The 18,570-nt window shown below is 53.4% G+C and overlaps 1 protein-coding gene across 2 annotated transcripts in view; it reads right to left on the reverse strand.

Moving 5' to 3' along the window:
* NSG1 (neuronal vesicle trafficking associated 1) overlaps positions 1 to 18,570 on the reverse strand; it is a 93,014-nt gene that overhangs the window by 16,717 nt on the left and 57,727 nt on the right. The window contains exons 3-6 of one of the 2 annotated variants that reach the window (XM_055385171.2): positions 15,485 to 16,496; positions 14,953 to 15,320; positions 13,838 to 13,992; positions 10,001 to 10,117 (exon numbers count right to left, since the gene is read on the reverse strand). In XM_055385171.2, the coding sequence (XP_055241146.1) occupies positions 10,001 to 10,117; positions 13,838 to 13,966 (246 nt within the window). In that variant the 5' untranslated portion in view covers positions 13,967 to 13,992; positions 14,953 to 15,320; positions 15,485 to 16,496. Of the gene's footprint in view, positions 1 to 10,000; positions 10,118 to 13,837; positions 13,993 to 14,422; positions 14,718 to 14,952; positions 15,321 to 15,484; positions 16,497 to 18,570 lie in introns of those variants that run through there. The other variant, XM_004038378.5, reaches the window with a different exon arrangement.

Raw genomic sequence — 18,570 nt, forward strand, 5'->3', positions numbered from 1 at the left:
ATGCTGTAATCCCAGCACTTTGGGAGGCCGAAGCGAGAGGATCACTTGAGCCCAGGAGTTCGAGACCAGCCTGGGCAACATAGGGATAACTCATTTCTGCCAAAAAAAACAAAAAACAAAAAATTAGCCGGGCATGGGGGTACACATCTGTGGTCCCAGCTGCTCAGGAGGCTGATTTGGGAGGATCCCTTCAGCCTGGGAGTTTGAGGCTGAAGTGAGCCGAGATGGTGCCACTACACACCAACCTGGGTGACAAAGCGAGGCCCTGTCTCAAAAAATCATCATCATCATACTGACATTGGTGAATCTATATTGAGGAACCCAGCCTGGACTATATTCATCTTTAGATCAAAGCAGTCAAAATTTTCTCTTTTTTTAATGAAGGAAGGGGTCCATGATGGCCAAAGCACCTCAGTCCCAAAAGGCCCTGCCTTCTTCCTTCTTACTGGAATCCCCAGGCAGCCAGGGGACATTCTCAGGTGCTTTGACGTGGTTGAGCAGCCCTGCAGGGCTGTAGGGTCCCACAGCGTCACCCTGGTGTTAACTCTTCCCAACACAGGCCGAGAACTACTAAAGAGCCAGCCCCGCTAACTTTGCTAGGGAAGGCTTCTGGGAGGAGGTGTCCATGTCCCAAAGGAGGAGGAGCTTACCAGGGTGGAGGGAAATGGGAGTCCAGCAGGAAGAAAGGGTTTGTGCCACGGGCCTGAAGCATCAAAAAACCCAGTGTCTATGACCAGTGTGGCTGCAGCATCGCACATCCTGCAGGAGAGGGAACATGAGCCCGGCGACAAAGATGCCTGTCTGCCACACCAAGACACTGGAAGCAGACAGATCCCGGGTGTTTCAGGACCCCAGGAAGCAACTGCCACTTTGTGACAAACTAGCATTTCTCATAGCACAAGCAGTCATCTGAAGGACAGATGCCTACCACTGATATGCATGCATGTGTGTATTAAAGCAGGGTCTACATTATCCCGAAATTTACATCACTTCTGTGCAGCTGGCAGTAAAAGCTCTAAAGCAGGGGCAATGGGATTATAGCTGCTGGGCAGGGATTTGTACTCATTGCTGTGCGTCCCACGGTGGCCCAGCCCCCACTGCTGTGGGTGTTAAGGGATAGTGCACTGGAGCAGCAGGTGCAGGGCTCCACCACGTTTGTGTCATTGACCTCTTTGGCAGCTGTGTGAAACCACAAATCCTTAGAATGATGTTTTAAATGCATAAAACAATACATACACTTGCAAGGAAAACTGATTATACTGAAATACTGGTATTGAAATATTACAAAAATATAAATTTGTGATATATATGCATTTATTAACACACTGAACAAGATCTGATACTGTGGCTTCAAAGGAACCATGAGCAATAAACACTGTCCCAAGATCACATTGTCCCACAGCTGCAATGTGATGTAAAAACACCTGGTATGCATTGGTGGCAAAGTCACAAGTACTACTAATAACTCTGTGGTTTACTGCCTACATTAAAAAGTGAAGGAATTTGTACACTGAAAACTATAAAAAATTTGTGAAGGAAATTAAAGAGGATATAAATAAAAGGAAAGATACCCTGTGTTCATAGATTGAAAAACGTAATATTGTTAGGATGGGAACACTTTCCAAACTGTTCTACAGATTCAAAACCACCTCTGTCAGCAACCCAAAGTTCTTTTTGTTTGTTTGTTTGCAGAAAATGGAAATTACAAGGGACCCTAAAGAGCCAAAACTGTTTTCAAAACCAGTCTTGAAAACAAAGAACAAACTGGAGGAGTTCTCAATTTTCAAACTTACTACAAAGCTACGATAATCAAAACGGAGTGGTACTAGCATAAGACGAGATATATAAATCCATGTAACACAATTCAGAGTCCAGAAACAAAACTATGAGTCCATGGTCAACTGATTTTCAATAAGGGGGCCAAGACCATTCATTCAATAAGGAAAGAACAGTCTCTTCAACAATGCTGTTAGGACCACATGCAAAAGAATGTGACCCTTACCTCATACCATATATAAAAACTAACTCAATTGGGTCAAATATCTAAATATAAAAGCTAAGCCATAAAACTCTTAGAAGAAAACACAAGGGAAAAATCTTCATGTGATTTGGCAATGGTGTCTTAGATCAGGGGTCCCGAACCCCTGGGCTGCAGACCAGTACCAGTCCATGGCCTGTTAGGAACTGGTCTGCACAGCAGGAGATGAGTGGCAGGTGAGCAAGCATTATTGCCTGAGCTCTGTCTCCTGTCAGATCAGTGGCAGCATTAGATTCTCATAGGAGCATGAACCCTATTGTGAACTGTGCATGCAAGTTGTGTTCTCCTTATGAGAACCTAGGTTGTGTTCTCCTTATGAGAATCTAATGCCTGATGATCTAGTTTCATCCCAAAACCATCCCCTGCTCCCTGGTCAGTAGAAAAACTGTCTTCCACAAAACCAGTCCCTGGTGCCAAAAAGGTTGGGGACCGCTATCTTAGATAGCTATGACACCAAAAATACAAGCAATAGAAGAAAAAATAAATGATACTTCACCAAAAATGTAAAATTTTGTTTATCAAAGAAACTAGCAAGAAAGTGAAAAAAGAACCTATAGAATGATAGAAAATATTTACAAATCACATATCTTACAAGGGCTTAGTATCCAAAATATATAAGGAACTCTTACAACTCAACAACAAAAACACGGCTGGGTGAGGTGGCTCACACCTGTAATCCCAGCACTTTGGGAGCCCAAGGCAGGAGGATTGCTTGAGTCCAGGAGTTTGAGACCAGCCTGGGCAACACAGTGAAACCCCATCTCTACAAAAAATATGAAAATTAGCTGGGTGTGGTGGTGAATGCCTGTAGTCCCAGCTACTCCAGGGGCTGAGGTGGGAGGATCACTTGAGCCCAGGAGGTCGAGGCTGCAGTGAGCTGAAATCCCACCACTGCACTCCAGCCTGGGTGACAGAGTGAGACCCTGTCTCAAAAACAACAACAACAATAAAAACACAAACAAACTGATTAAAAAATGAGAAAGGACTTGAGTAGACATCTCTCTGAAGAAGAGATACAAATGGCCAACAAGTACATGAAAAGATGCAGGACATCATTAGCCATTAGGAAAATACAAATCGAAACCACAATGAGATACTACTGCATATCCACTAGGATGGCTATAATAAAATAAAATAAAAACAAACAAGTGCTGGTGAGGATGTGGAGAAATTGAAACCATTGTGCATGGCTAATGGGAATGTAAAATGGTACAGCTCTGTGGAGAAGTTTGGTAACTCCACAATACGTTAAATATCAAATTACCACACAGCCCAGCAATTCTACTCCTGGGCATATACCCCCAAAAATTCAACAGGTATTCAAACAAAAACCTGTAAATGAATGTTCACAGCAGCACTACCCACAACAGCCCAAATGTGGAAACAACCCAAATGTCTATCAACCAATGAATAAATAAACAAAATGTGGTCTATCGGTACAATGGAATATTACTCAGCCATGAAAAGGAATGAAGCAGTTTCATGAAGCAGCCATGAAAAGGAATGTAGCAGTGCTACAACGTAGCTGAGCTTTGAAATAGCATGCTAAGTGAAAGAGGCCAGATAGATGGTCACATCACATCTTACAAGATTCTATTTCTATGACATGTCTAGAATAGGTAAATCACAGGGACACAAAACAGATTTGTGGCTAACCAGGGGCTGGAGGGAGGGGCATGGGAGTGACTGCTTAATGGGAATGGGGTCTCCTTTTGGGGTGATAAAAATGTGCTGGAACTAGCTTAGTGATGGTGGTTGGACAACATGGTAAATGTATTAAATGGCACTGAATTTAATATGGCACTTACCTTAAAGTGGTAAGGTTTATATTTTGTATATTTTACCACAATTATTTAAAGAATGGGCCAAGCCGGGCATGGTGGCTCACACCTGTAATCCCAGCACTTTGGGAGGCCGAGGCAGGTGGATCGCGAGGTCAGGAATTCAAGACCAGCCTGGCCAAGATAGTGAAACCCCATCTCTACTAAAAATACAAAAATTAGCCGGGCATGGTGGCAGGTGCCTGTAATCCCAGCTACTTAGGAGGCTGAGGCAGGAGAATCATTTGAACCTGGTGGGGTGGAGGTTGCAGTGAGCCGAGATCGTGCCACTGCACTCCAGCCTGGGTGACAGAGCAAGACTCCATCTCAAAAAATAAAAAAGAAAAAGAAAAAAATAAAGAATGGGCCAGAGGAGAGAGGCCCAAGGGTGACCTTGGGTCTGTTCCTTAACCTTTCTGGCCTTATTTCCCCACCTACAAAATCAGGACAGCAGGGTCAACCATCAGAGACTAACAGTGAACGAGACAGCGCTCATGGCGCCCCAAGCCCAGGCATGCACGGGGTCGATGGCGCCAGGTCGACGGCGCTGGGTGGCTGCTGTTACTCTCCCCATCCTCCTACCCTCAGGCGGAGGGAGAAGGAAATGAGCATTTCTGCTGAGTAATGCAGTTTAAAAAAAAAAAAAAGGAAAAAACTTGGAAAAGAAGATGAATCCCAACATCTTCAAGCATTTACAGCACTAAATATTTTAGGTAACCCACACAAAAGTGAATACATACACACACACACACACACACAGATGACTGAACCCATGTGGTATCCGATCCGGCCGAAGCCCCCACACTACAGCTAGCCTGGGGAAGGTGGGCTCTGCAACCACAGCCCCAGGATCCTACAAGATGCTCGCATAGCTAAAGGTGAGGGGGCGTCCACACACACTTTCAGGGTCTCCAATACCACCCCCACAGGAAGAACCCCCACCCCCACTGCTGAATGCCAAGGAAACGGCATCGCTGTTCATAAATATTTAAGAAATGCATCTTGAAACACACCAGGGGCTTACTGGAGAGTGTGGAAACAGATGGGCACGCAGGAAGCTCAAGGTCATTAGGGATGTGAAGAAAAGACACAAACCACCCACAGAGTCCTCTGCGACAGGATGCAGAGGGACATCCCCACCAGAGTCTGGACTGCCAACCAGGAGGACCACGCAGACTAACGAGGGCTCTCCTGCCAAGTCGCTCCCCTGCCCTGTGCTGGCGGTGAAAGGTGTTCCCGTGCAAAGCCGACCTTCAAATCTCTCAAGGCCCCAGGGTGACATGGTACCCGGTGAGGGTCAAGGCTGGACCACTCAAACCTGACCTCACATCACAGGCAAACAGGGTGTGGAAACCTCTCCAGCGTCAGCAACCAGTCATCACTGGAACCACGAAGGATGAAGGGCTGGAGCGGGCCCTGGGGGAGCCTTCCTGTCACCTGCCTGATGACGGCCCCTAATGACAGTCTCCAGACCGGAAGGAGAACTGCAAGCAGCGGCCCCAGCAGCCCCGACCAGCCACTCTGCAGGCATCAGTGGGGAAGTGCAATTTCAAAAATGTTTAGGTTTGGTTAATTTGAGAAACATCTCAGCCAGTGTTTATTCTCAGCGTAAATATGCCTCCAGTTAATTAAGCGACTGCTTTCCTTGACAAGAACCTCTTTGGAAGCCCAAGCCACTGGCCGCCGCTGGGGGAGTCCTCCTGCCATCCCGTGTGGCGGAGTCTCTCAGAACCTTCTCCCAGTCAGCAGTTACCTAGCAACCAGCCTAGCAACCTCACAGCCAAGAGATTAATCCCCAAGTGACAATCAGAAAGCTGCATGCAAAAAGACACTCCGTTTCAAGGATGCCATCCAAACACCTGTAAAGATGAGGTTCTTCTGAGCTACATAAATTGGAGAGAGGAGGGGACAAACGATTTACCTGTCACTTCAAGATCGGAAAGGCGAGATTCCATTCCTGCAATTCACGCATGGAGATGAAAGAGCTAAGATGATGGCTGGGCCAGGGAGCTGCACAGAAGCTGTCCAGTCACTAGTGGGACGAGGAAGATGCTCTGTCCCAACCACAGCTTCGACTGGGCCCTGGCAGGGGGGTACACAAGCCAGGGAGGGTGAATCTCTATTCTGGACCCTCCATCATGCCCGTGTCTCCAGCATAGCCTGCTCCCCATATGCTCCCGTTTCAGAAAGAGAGACCCGCCCAGCCCTCAACCAGCTGCAGCTTCACACACGCCTCATTGTGTGCACGCGTTCAGGGATGCCAGAAATCTAACTGGGTAATAAAAAGCTGGGAGAACATTCCAGAAAGGTGGGCACCCTTAGCATTCCCAAAAGGCACCAGCCCTCCTCATCCTTCCCAGCTTCTGTGCTAGAATGCACCCCCATCGGAAAGGCTCGAAAACTCAGGACACATTAGGATCACCTGGAAAGCATTTGTCAAAACGCATCCCCCTGCGGTTCAGGGTCCCGGAGTTAAAATCAAACTTCAGGTGATGCTGACTCAGGTGGCTCCAGAAACACCTGGGGAAGCAGCACTTCGGAGGCTGCCTCTCACATCCACCCCACAGCAAGTGGGCAGGGAGCTAGGTAAATCTCCTTCCCAGTTGAGAAGGGGCTCAGAGCAGGCACAGAGAAGAGACGCCCTTAGAATGCAAGTTGTTCAGCTGCGAAAGTCCAGCCTACAGGCTTCCTGGGCAAGCTAGTGGGCTGAAGTATGCCACAGCAACAGGCTTCTAGAGCCGGCTGCCCAGCTCCTACTCTGCCTCTGCCACTCACTGACTGTGTGGTCTTGAGCAGGTCACCTGTCTGACTTGGTGAGAGCTGACAGGCATCACCTGTTAGACGCTTACGTGCAAGCATGGCCCCGAGAGAGGCTTCAATCCAATGAGCTGCCAGCTGAACTTACTCAACAAGCAAGGACCCACGGGCAGACCCAGGAAATCTCGCCAAGTCCCCCATTCATGGGAGGCCAGCAGCACAATTAGTCATCCATTTACTTATCAAGCTGTTACTGTGTGTGCAAGAAGCGCCAGAGAGATGATATCAAGGAGCTCTTACCGTGGCTGGCATGGAGCGGCTGATGAGTAAGTTCTGTCTGCACAGAGTCCCTAAGCCTTCATTCTTGGCTGACATTCTTGGCTCAGGGGGTCTCCATGGCCTTGTTCCCCTCCTCGGGTCACCAGTTCAGGTCGAGGGGGCCTATGCTTGGAAGGGCCACACCAGTGGACCTTGCCAGGACACCCAGTCACAGGTTTCACACCCAAAGAGAAGACAGCCCAACCCAGACCCTCAAAAGAGAACACCTGGGGGAAGGGAGCGTGGAAACCAGGACTCAGGAAGACACAAGAGGAAAAGAAGCTGTACACCGGGGAGGCTTCCGGGGTACCTGTGCCTGCCATGTCTCTGAAGGCCTTGGGGATGGGGAAGGAGGGCGCCGCACATTCTGTGTGGCTCAAGGCAGCAGAGCAAGGGTTTTGAATCAACAAAGGAAAAGGATTTGAAGAAGTGGAATGGCTCAACAGCGATGGCGCCTGGGGTGAGTGCTCCCACACAAACCCACTTCTCCAAGAAACCAAGGACCTCTGGTGCCACAGCCAAGAGAAGGCTGCCAAGGCTCTCTGCTTCAGTTTCCCCTCTATGTAAAATGCAGCTATGAGGGCGCCTACCTCCTGAGGTGTTTATGAAGATTAAATGAGATAATATGAGCATTAGGAGTGTGAAGCAGAGTCTAGCTCATGGATCACTCCATCACTGTTAGATGCCATTGCAGCCTGGCTACAAAAGGCACTGGAAACAGGACGGTGAGGTTTGTTGCAAATGAGAGGGACCCAGGAGGCTTCCTGGCAGAGGTGTGATCTGCACCTGCCCTGGGAGGAGATGGAAGGGATGGGGTCTGGGAAGCAGCGGGCGTCCCATGGGAGTGGGGAGGGATGTGGCGCAAGGTATGGTGGGAAGGCCTTGGCTTTGAAGCTAGAGAGTCACAGAGGGAGCACCCCAGCCACCCTGGGGCCACCTGGGACTCAACAGCCTTGCGTGTAAAGGGGCCAATGCCACCCCTTCAGGGCAGTTGTGAATCATAAAGGAGGAAAAGAAAACTAAGCAGAGGAACACACCCAGCAGACTTAGTCCAGTACAGTCATGTACTGAGCACCTACTGCATACATCGCCTTCTCAGACAGCCACAGGAGGTAGAGGCAGGGAGATGAGGCAGGGCTTCTGCTGCCAGCAGCCAGTCTACTGGGATGAGCATAATCACCCATGGTCTTCTGAGCCTTCAGGTTCTGGGCAACAGGGGCCAGGTAACCACAGAGTCCCAGCCAAGGCTGCCAAGGGCCCTGGTGTCAAATATGCGTCACCCATTCCTTAGGCAAGAGACCTGGGGACCTGCTTCAGGTGGTCATGTGGGAAAAGTACAAATGAAGAACACCAGAGGTTGGGGACAGAGGCTGGCACATCATAGACACTCAACAGATGAAGGAATAGCTGTTCAAGTGCCGCACTGCGCCCTGCTCTGTGGGGACCTAAAACGCCGGGGCTGGGAAAGCAAAGGGCAAGTGGGGCCTGAGAAACCCAGACACACTCAGACATCACATAGCATTTAGCCATCAGGACAGAGAACACCGTGACCTTGAAATCAAGGCCACTCCTGCCTCAACCAGGGGCAGCAGCCAAACCCAGGGTGCAAATGGGGCAGGACAGGTGAGTGGCAGCAGATAAGGCACACGCTAATCCGACTGGCCAGCGCAGAAGACAGGTATTGACCTCGGATCAATATGTCTTGGTCCTGGCCAAGAACCTCAAACACGTAGGATGGGCCGAGCCAGGAGCCACCAAAAGAGCCTCTCAGCACACACGACATCCTTACATACCAGCAGGGACAGACACAGACTGCTCTGTGCCTCGACTTCCCCATCTGTAACACTGGTAATACAAATAGTACCTACTATTAGTAGGGAGCAGGCAGAGGGCTGCTGGGAGGATTCGCTGAGCTGACACAAGTAATTGCCCCACAGCAACACTCATGGGACCCGCTGGACCAGGCAGGCCCTAACAGGCAATGTGTGGCAACGGGAAGAAGGAGGGACTGAAAGTCAGATTACGCCCTGGCTTCCCCAGTCACTCTATGGTTTTGGCTTCATCTGTTAACCAGGGATGGCTCCCAGTCCCACCTTCTGTGATCCACAAGGTTGTCACAGAGAACCAATATGATGCCATACCCACAGGTGCTCTGGAAACTGCAGTGGGTGGGGGTGGGAGTCCCTGTGCCCCCAGCACAAGCAAACTGCTCACACTGCCAAGTGGAGGGTGACCAGAGAGCCAGACAGGGCCACTCTGCAAGGCCTGGGGCCCACTGATGTCTCTCAATTCACCTCCTTGAATCTGGATGAGGCTACCGCTTTACTCTCTCTCTCATGTTTCCCAAAGAATGAGTTTCCTGATCAATATCCCAACTTGTTCTTCAACCAACGTGGCCTCTGAAGGCAGCCAGGCTGGCAAGAAGGCTCCTCCCACCCAGACAGGCTGGAACCCTCCCGCTCTCAGCAGCACCCCTTCATCCCATCGGGATGGGGGGAAGGATGGAGGATACACACAGGCCCAAAGCCAGACCCCCTGCAGATCGGATCCTGGCTCTGCTGTGTAGAGCTGTGACCACTCTGTGCCTCAACCTCTCCATCTGTAAAATGGGTTACACCGATAGTACTGGTTTGCCAGGAGGGTTGCTCAGATGAGCTCACTAGGTAAAGGGCTGGGACCCCTTTCTGGCATGTGATCGGTGCTGTGCGTTATCTTTTTGTTATTGTCTGCTTCCTTCCTGGAACTGTTAAGTAAATACTGTAATGTTTGATAAGTGATTTTTCATATGTTTATAATCTTTGCTTAAAAGACAGTTTGTGGGTGGGTTTTCCCTGTTATAAAAATAAGTAATATGTGATCATTTTGGAAGAGGAAAAGAAAAAAGAAATGTACAAAAAGCACATGGACAACATCTTGGCAGGCAGCCACAAGCTACTGGGTGTGCACAGCTGGGATGAGCCCAGACAAACGGAGTCAAACCCTGGCCCTCCCTGCAGGGCATCTATGCAGCTCAGCAGACCCCTTCTGGGGGCAAAAGCAGCATCTCACCCAGCACAGGACCACTCACCTTAAACCTCTCGGTGACACCCTCCGTGATGCTGACGGTGAACTCAGCAATTTGGGGAGGACGTGCTTTCCCTTTCTTGCGGTCAGGTTCATACTCGGTCTTAGTTTTCACGACCACCTTATCCAGGAAACAGAGAAATAAAAGTCAGATGCATTCAGACATATCTGCCCAAAGAGGGTGGGTCTGGGAACTCCCATATTCAAAGTCACCATTTGCCAGGAAGAAATTCACAAGAACGAGAACAGCCACTACTTTTTGGAAATCTCCTCTGTGGCAGGACTTTCAGAGAAATGACCCATTCATAATCCTGATAGCAGTCCCAGGAGGGAAATATTATAACCGAGGGGCACAGAAGTTAAGCTCATTGGCCAAGGTCATGCGGTTTATAGGCGGCAGGGTGGGGATGCAGCCTGGCACCTGACTCCTAACCCAGTGCTCCTTCCACCCACCAGAACCAAAGCCTGGCTTGGCCCAGGAAGCTGGGAGGCTGCACCTGCCTTTTCACTGGCCTTGCTGTGCCACCATGGGCACAAGAAGAGGAGGTCTGAGGGTACTGTCCACAGCCCTCCAGGACTGGCTGGAGAAGCTGGCCACCAGCTTGTCTGGAAACAGATCCAGGATCAACCTCTTTGTCTCCACCCCCATATCCTCCTCTCCCCCTGCCCCTGCCACAGCCCCCAAAGGGTCTCCCTGCTCTCATTCCCCTCCACCCCCTACTGTGAAGCAGAACGATGTTTGTCCAACCTGGAAACCAGCCCTTGCATCTGCCCTACACCCCAGCAGCTTCAGATGGACCCAAGAAGCCTCCCAGCCCTGGACACTCACAGCCCTGGCCTCAGCGGCGCTGCCTTCATCACTCACCACACCCGTTGCCAGGGACTGTTTACTTCTCTGTCCCACTGGACTGGGAGGTGTTCAAGAGCAGTGTCAAGGTGTTATAGGTCTCTAATCCCCAAACCCCACTCCCCAAGCCAGGTTCCAGGAGAGGCTGTTGCACTAGAGACAGCCAGCCACCTCCAAGCTCTTTCTCCCCCGAGGGACGACGCCCCTTCATTGGGCAGTCCGTCACCTCTCTCCACAATGGTGGGGCCCAGGCCAGAACAAAGAGACCCCAGCAACTGGGGATGGTCAGCCCCAGGTGGGCAGCCAGAGGGCCTCTCATCCGGTGCTATGACCCCCAAAGCCAGCCTTGGGGAGAAAGGACAGCGGAGCCCATTCCAGGGTCACTGAAAAATGATCCCAAGAGCCATAAACCTTGTAACCACACTCTTGGCCTCCGACCCCAACTCCTTTTCCACCCAGTGCTCCTGCGGTGGAGAGGGAGGGGTGCCTGGCATGGGTTGGCCTGGGCACCCACCCCTGTGAGGCACTCATTGCTTGAGGCAGTGGTTGGGTGTCACCCTGCCATCCTCAAACCCCGACTGGACCCAACTAGCCATGTGACCTTGAGCACGCAGGCCTAGACTGGCCAATGAATGGGAAATAAGGCTACTGCTGAGGATGAGGAAACCCATGGAAACCTCTCCCATATGTGGGGGCCCCATCAATATTCTGTCGACCTGGATTCTATCCCCACCTGCCACTAACAGGCTAGGTGACCTTGGGCAATTCTCAAACTCTCCATGCCTGCATTTCCACATCTGCAAAATGGGGGTAACATGGTAGTGACCTCATGGCACTGTCAACACATTAAAAGAATTTAAACCTGTAAAACTGGCAGAATAGTTCCTGGTGCAGAATAAGTGTCTGGCAAATGTCAGGGGAGACCAGCCCTGACTCTGCTGCCAGCACTGTGACTGCTGTCACCGCTGCACCCCAGCACCTCAGCACTCCATACACGTTCTCAGAACAGATTCTCATTTATAACCCAACTGTGTCACCACCCCTCAGAAGCCATGTCACCTGAAACAGGTGACATCGCCTCCCTGAACTCTGACTGTTAGCAACACGTTGCTGTTGTTCAGGTTAAGAGAGGTCTTACGTGAGAGACATCTGGTTCCAAGCACAGTGGAGTAAGAGGCACTGCCAGAAACTTTTGCATCCTGGAGGACTGTAACCTTCAGCCCAATGACCTTGGGTATGTCCCATAAATGCTCTGAGGCTCAGTTTCCTCATTGTGACCTTAGAAGCCTTCTGGAAGATGATCCCAAGAGCCATAACCCTTGTACCCACACTCAGTCCCGGCTGGAAGTCCTGGATGGAAGGTCTGGCTGGACCCGAGAAGAGCATCCCTGCTGGCTGCCCCGCTTTGGACACTTGCAGAGAGAGCAGACTCATCACCTTTCCGAGCTGCCTAGGCTACTCCTGGTCGACCTAATTAGTTGGTGAGGATTTCATACCTGCCTGAAACCTTCCTCCCTGTATAAACCAACTGTGCCAAATGGTTCTGGAATGGAACAGACTGAGGACAAGAGAGGAGGCTCAGGCCAAGTGAGGGGAATCACCTGATAGAGGTGCTGCCTCAGGACACGGAGTTCCTGGCACAGGCGCCACTGCTCCTCAGCCGAGCAGCTGGGGGCCCAGGCAGGAGGGGGTGTGGGGGCCTCGGGGCCAGGCCCCGCTAACTGGACGAGTCTGATGCCTAAACAGGGAGGGGTGGAGTGGAAGCTGAGGCCTCAGGCAGCCCTGCCCCTCCTGCAAAGCCTAGCCTGGACCATCAGTGGCCCAGAGTGGCACCACCGTGGCCTGGGGGGGCACAGGTGTGGCCAGCTGATCCCCCTTTCTTGAACTGAAACCCCCGCTGCCAGCCTCTTCCCGGCTCCTGTCTCCCTCCCCAGACAACACACACAATAAAGCTGGGAGGACACCTTCACAGGGGTCAGGGCCCCCAACAGGACACCCCCACCCCACAACACCCGCCCCGTCAGCAATCGCCAACTTGCTGGAACGAAGACAGAGCCCTGGCTCAGAGCCCCTTCACCAGGGACTAAATGAGAAAATAAATAGAAAAGCACTTCCGGGAATTATTCGTGGCTGTGGTGGTTTGTAAGCGGCAGCAAGATGCTGAGAGTAGATGCTGTGTCTATGGTCTTAGATGTGAATTTTACAGTACAATTGCCTAGACGTGCAAAGATCTATTTACATTTTTAAGTGTTAACTCTTGGAAATATTATTCTTAGCAAACAGAAACTACTTAATTGGATGCTACATTCAAAAAGAGGAGATTCTTTAAATTCAGCAGAAAACACTTTGGGGAAAGGTTGATGAATGGTTGTTCCCAGTGACACCAATACTGAGCGAGCCCGGGCACTTATTTGGAGATTTCACAAAAGGAACAAAGAGGAAGGAGACCCTGTGTGAGCGCGCACACCCTCCTGCACCTAGCGCCAGCCTGGCAGGGGCAGGCAGAAAGGGCGAGAACAATTCAGCCCTGGGGAGGGGCCATCTGACCAAGGAGAACGCTCCCCTGCCTCGGTGGGGCAAGTCGGGCTGAAACTGCCACACCCGGGAAGGTACAGGGGCAGCCTCGCCCGCCCCTAGGCTCACCCCCGATCCAGAGCCCCTGGGGCCACGGGGCAAGGGAGGAGCAGGGCAGCTGCGGGGCCAGGGCCCTCTCGGATTAGGCTCCCAGGAAAAACGCGAAGGAATCTTGCCCCACCGCCTTCCACTGTCAGGACGAGGATATCATCTAAGGCAGGGCTCCCCTCCCCCCCCCCTCAGCATCCCCCGATCCAGAATCCCGCGCGGGTACACTGTCCTCGCCGCGCTCCCTCCGGCCTCCCGAGCCCGCCCCCACTTCGCGTACCCAGCGCACGCGGCGCGTTTCTTTTGTTGCGCCCGCCGTGCGAGATTTGGGGGTGCACACCCGGCAACGTGGAGGGGCGTAGGGGGGCTTACCTTATCCGGGGGCGGGAACTGCAGCTGATTGACATCGAGGGGCGTCATCAGGGGAATGGTGTCGAAGCCATCCTCCAGCAGCGGCTGCTTGGTGCCCTTCTCTGCGAAATTGTTCCCCAACTTCACCATCGTTCCGGGAGCTCCGAGGCTGCAGCCTGCGGCGGGAGGGCCGGGGGGAGTCACCACAAGCAAGACCCGGGGCGGGGCGGGGGGGAAGTGGGCACCCACACCCACCGGCGTCCCGGCGTCCGCGAGCTCCCCGGCCCCGCTTCGTCTCGGGGAGGGGTCGTGGGGACGCGGTGGTCACGGCCCGATGCGGGGGTCGGGTGGTGCTGTGTATTTCTAGACCCTCATCTCGCAGGACCCAAGCGCCGGGCGCAAGGGCGCACCGCGGCCAGGGAAGGGGGCGCCGCCCCTGCCCAGCACCTCCAGCCCCGGTCCCCGGTCCTGGGGCCGCCGCACCCGGGCGACCCGCTGTTCACAGCCCCGTCCCGCGTTCTCGGGGAGATGGGCATCCCCCGGGCACTGCTCCTGGGCGGGCAAGGTCTGGCCTCGGCAAGCCCAGGCGCGGCCGGCCGCACTCACCCACGCCCGGCTCCGGCAGGTCAGCTCAGCGCTCCGAGCTCCGCGTCTCCTGCTCCTGCTCGCAGCAATGGCGGAGGCGGCGCCGCGCGCGGACCCGGGAAGGGGAGCGAGCGATTGGGCTCCACGGCCGCTCCCTCCTCCTCGCGCCGCCGCCTCCCTTCCTGCCTCTCCCGGGGGCTGGGTGCGCGCGGGTGGGTGCGCGCGTGTGGCCGCGCCTCCGCCTTGACGCAGCGCCCGCCCGGCCGCACAAAGGAGTGCGAGGCTGGGCGGGAGCCTCCCCTGGGACCACGCGCCCGCCCTGAGCCGGGGGAGGGAACAGGGGAGCGGGAGAGGACGCGCCCCCAGGGGGTCTCGGAGCGGCGGAGGGCGCCCGGAGCGGGAGGGCTGCGGGCTGCGCCACCCCGGGCGGCGGCCGGGGCGCGAGGCGCTTAGAAAGGAGAAAGAGGAGGCGGGGACCCTAGGGACAGAGCGACCCCCAGGAGTGCGGGGAGGTGCAGAGAGGGTCCCCGCCCGCAGCGCGCCGCGCTCACCTGGGGGTCCTGAGGACGTTCAAGGGTTTGGGGGGATGGGTCCAGGAGGCGCTGGGTGGTGGCGGAGACCAGAGCAGGGCGCTTCTTAGCGCTGGGTTGGGGAGGGGGCGACCAAAAGAGGGCGCGTCCGCGTATAAAGGGGGAGCGGCCCGAAAAGGAGGAGGAGGTTTTCGGTGGTGCGGGAGGCGGAGTGGCGCTCTCCCAGGGCTGGGGTGCGGACGCCCAGGGTGAGGCTGCCCCAGGCAGCGGGAGGGAAGTCGTTCTAGGCAAAGCGCTCTCAGTGCGCCGCGCGGAGGGAGGCGGAAAGGTTCCTCCGCTCTGGTTGGCAGAGAAGGCGGAGGTCCCACTGCAGCCGCCGCCCGAGCATCCTGGGCACAGAGGAGGGGCCGCTGGGACGATGCCCGGCCGCAGAGAGAAGGGGGGTGGTTCTAGCCTGACCTGCGCCCCCAAACCCCGAGCTCAGCCGCTGTCGCGGCTTCCCAGAGAGGGTCCTGTTTGCAGACCTCCAACCCGTCCTGCCTGCAGGACTCACGGATGAAAGACTATGGGGTGTGGGGGCGAGGCCGAAATGGGAGTGGAGCCCGCGCGGGAGGAGGCCGGCTGCGGGGATCGGTGCCTCCTGGGCACCTGGGCCAGGAGCTGGGCCCTGTCAGGCGCTGGACGAGGAGGAGGCATCATCCAAATTCGATACTTTTTCACACCCTTTCCGGGGACTTCCCCGCGGCACTACGGAGGGTCCGGGGCGTTTTCCATCAGCCGTCTGAGAATCCTGGGAATAAGCCCAGAGCACAGGAGCAGCCACCGCCTTGAGCACAGGAGCACAGGAGCAGGCACAGCCTGGGAACTTGCCGCGGGTGCCCTGATTTCAAAATCCCCAGGAGGGCTAGCCGTCTTTGACAGGTGACCTAGTGGGTCTCTCGTAACTCGCCCCAACTCTCCAGCCAGGGCCTAAGTGTGCCTTTGACCACAGGCCAGCCTGGTCTGAACCCAGGCTCCTGGCAGAGGCACCCCGCCCCCAACCCAGGGAAAGCGGGTGTCAGACTCTGGCCCCTGCCACGGGCCTCAGGGACCCACAGAACCCACCTTTTTGGCACTTTGATGCCTCCCTGAAGCAGGTGAAGAAGAGAAGATTTCTCTTGCTCCACTTTAGAAATCTGCCCAGGCGTCTGCCATGAGAGTGACTCACTGGCCAGGAGAAACCCTTCGGGCTTAAGCAAGGAAATGGCTTTCCCGCCCCGTCTCAGGCTCAAGCATTTAACAGAACCCAGCACACACACGCGCGCACGCACACACACACACACACACACTTGGTCAGAATTCCACACCTGGAGGAACAAAGTGGAGGCCCTGCCCCTCCCTTAAAGACTCTGTCAACTGAGGAGGACAGAAAGGCAAGAAGGACCTAGGTTGTCCCAGAGATGGACGGTGAACAATCATGTTTCTCTGCTAGCTGGCCTTTTGTGCTGTCTTGGGTCTTGACTGGTGCTGGTCGTTGGGACTGTTTCATCCTGTGGTTTTCTTCCTCTGCTGATTGTATCTGGGCCCTGTGAAGAGCATGGACAATGCAAAATGCATGAGACACAGAGCCACCCGCAGGGAGCTACGCACAAGGGCAAGTCTTTGCTGGGAGCAGTGGCCCTGTGGGAGAGTGGCCTCTGCCTCTTGCCAGGAGGGAGGACATCCAGAGACTGTGGGTAAAGACTGTGGATAAAGCATCCTACAGGTGGGCCTGAGAGAGGTGCGTGCAGAGGGGAAGGCATTCCAGGTAGGAGAACAGAATGTGTTAAGACAGTATATGAGCTTCCTGCCACTGTTGGAACAAATTTGGCTTAAAACAATAGAAACATGTTCTCTCCTGGCTTTGGAGGCCGGAAGTCTAAAGTCTAGGTCCCAGCAGGGCCTCAGTCCCTCTACAAGCCACAGAGAAGAACCTGTTCTTTCCCCCTCCAGCTTCCAGTGGCTCCAGACATTCTTTGACTGTGGCTGCATCACTCCAATCTCTGCCTTCATGTCACTCCAGTCATATTGCCTCCTCCTCTTCTCTGTGTCTCTTATAAGGACACTCATCATAGGATTTAGGGCCTGCTGGGATAATCCAGGATAAGGTCTCCCTCTCAAAATCCTTAACTTAATCCTATCTTTGCAGTATAAGATAATGTTCACTCTTTTACTATGTAAGGTAAATCAGGTTCCTGGGGTTAGCATGTGGACATATCTTTTAAGGGTCGCCATTCAGCTCACTACAGGCATTAAGCTTGCAAGGGTGTGGTGATTTGGAGAACCCAAGTCATTCACAGAGGGTGGCAGAAATTAGGTTGAAGAAGCCACAGCCACCAAAATGGGGATGGCTGAGGCTGCAATGGTGGTTGCAGGTCAAACAGATGTCAGGTATTTTCACAACATACAAAAAGGGAAAATCAATGGGATGCGATCTCCCCCGGGACCGGTTTCATCCCAGCACCAACAATTTAAAATCCAAGTGCCACAGAAGATTGTTGACACATACTCAGTTTTTCTAAATGACTCTTTTTTTTTTTTTTGAGACGGAGTCTTGCTCCATCGCCAGGCTGGAGTGCAGTGCCGTGATCTCAGCTCGCTGCAACCTCCACCTCCCTGGTGCAAGTGATTCTCCTGCCTCAGCTTCCTGAGTAGCTGGTATTACAGGCACATGCCACCACTCCCAGCTAATTTTTCTATTTTTAGTAGAGACGGAGTTTCACCATATTGGTAAGGATGGTCCTGATCTCCTGACCTCGTGATCCACCTGCTTCAGCCTCCCAAAGTGTTGGAATTACAGGCGCGAGCCACTGCACCTGGCCCTAAGTGACTCTTTTAGGAATACTTCCAGGGTTGCTGATCTCAGGCACAGACCCATCACTGCCTGTACGATTGTAACCCCTACCCTGCTCCCTCTCCTCAGGGCAGCCAGGCGCTGCTCTCTAGTGACCCTGGTACTTCCAGGTCCAAGCGTTTTAGCAACTTCCCTTGTCCCGCTGGTTGAAGTCCAGACTGTCACAGCAAGAGACAATGTGACACAGTGGCTAAGCCGTGGCCCGATTTTGAATCCTGTCTCTCTCTTCCTAGCAGTGTGACTTCAGGCAAGCTGCTTAACCTTTCTATGCTTCAGTTTCCCCATCTATAAATGGAGATAATGATACCTCCATCAGCAGCGTTGTGAGAATCAGATGAGCTATTCTTATTTTTTTAAGTGCCTGTTTTAGGTATTACTATTGCTTTGACCTCTAATTCTGTACTCCTGTGGTCTCTATTCTTAGCAGCCAGTGCTGGAGCCAGGGTGAGGTGATAGACACTTTTCCTGGTTATGTGACAAGTGTTCAGAGTGACTAAGGTGACTCTTCCCCTAGAGGCCTCATGAGCCTCTTTGCAGGTCAGAGAAGTCAAATGATGAGTCCCCGGCCACAGGCTTCCCTGCAGAGCTGGGATGGGTTGCAGGCCCTAGTCAGGCCTCCCACAACCAGCCAGATCTCCAGGATGGATGAGGTCCTGCTGGTGGGGTGGCCACCCAGTGCTGTCAGCCTATGGAGGTTCAGTGGCAGGTGATCAGCAGAGGTTCTGCTCTGTTTTTCTGCAGCCTGGCCACGTTAATCCAGAGATGCT

This window comes from Gorilla gorilla, chromosome 3 (assembly GCF_029281585.2).
Source record: "Gorilla gorilla gorilla isolate KB3781 chromosome 3, NHGRI_mGorGor1-v2.1_pri, whole genome shotgun sequence".
In the NCBI taxonomy this organism is placed as follows: Eukaryota; Metazoa; Chordata; class Mammalia; order Primates; family Hominidae; genus Gorilla; species Gorilla gorilla.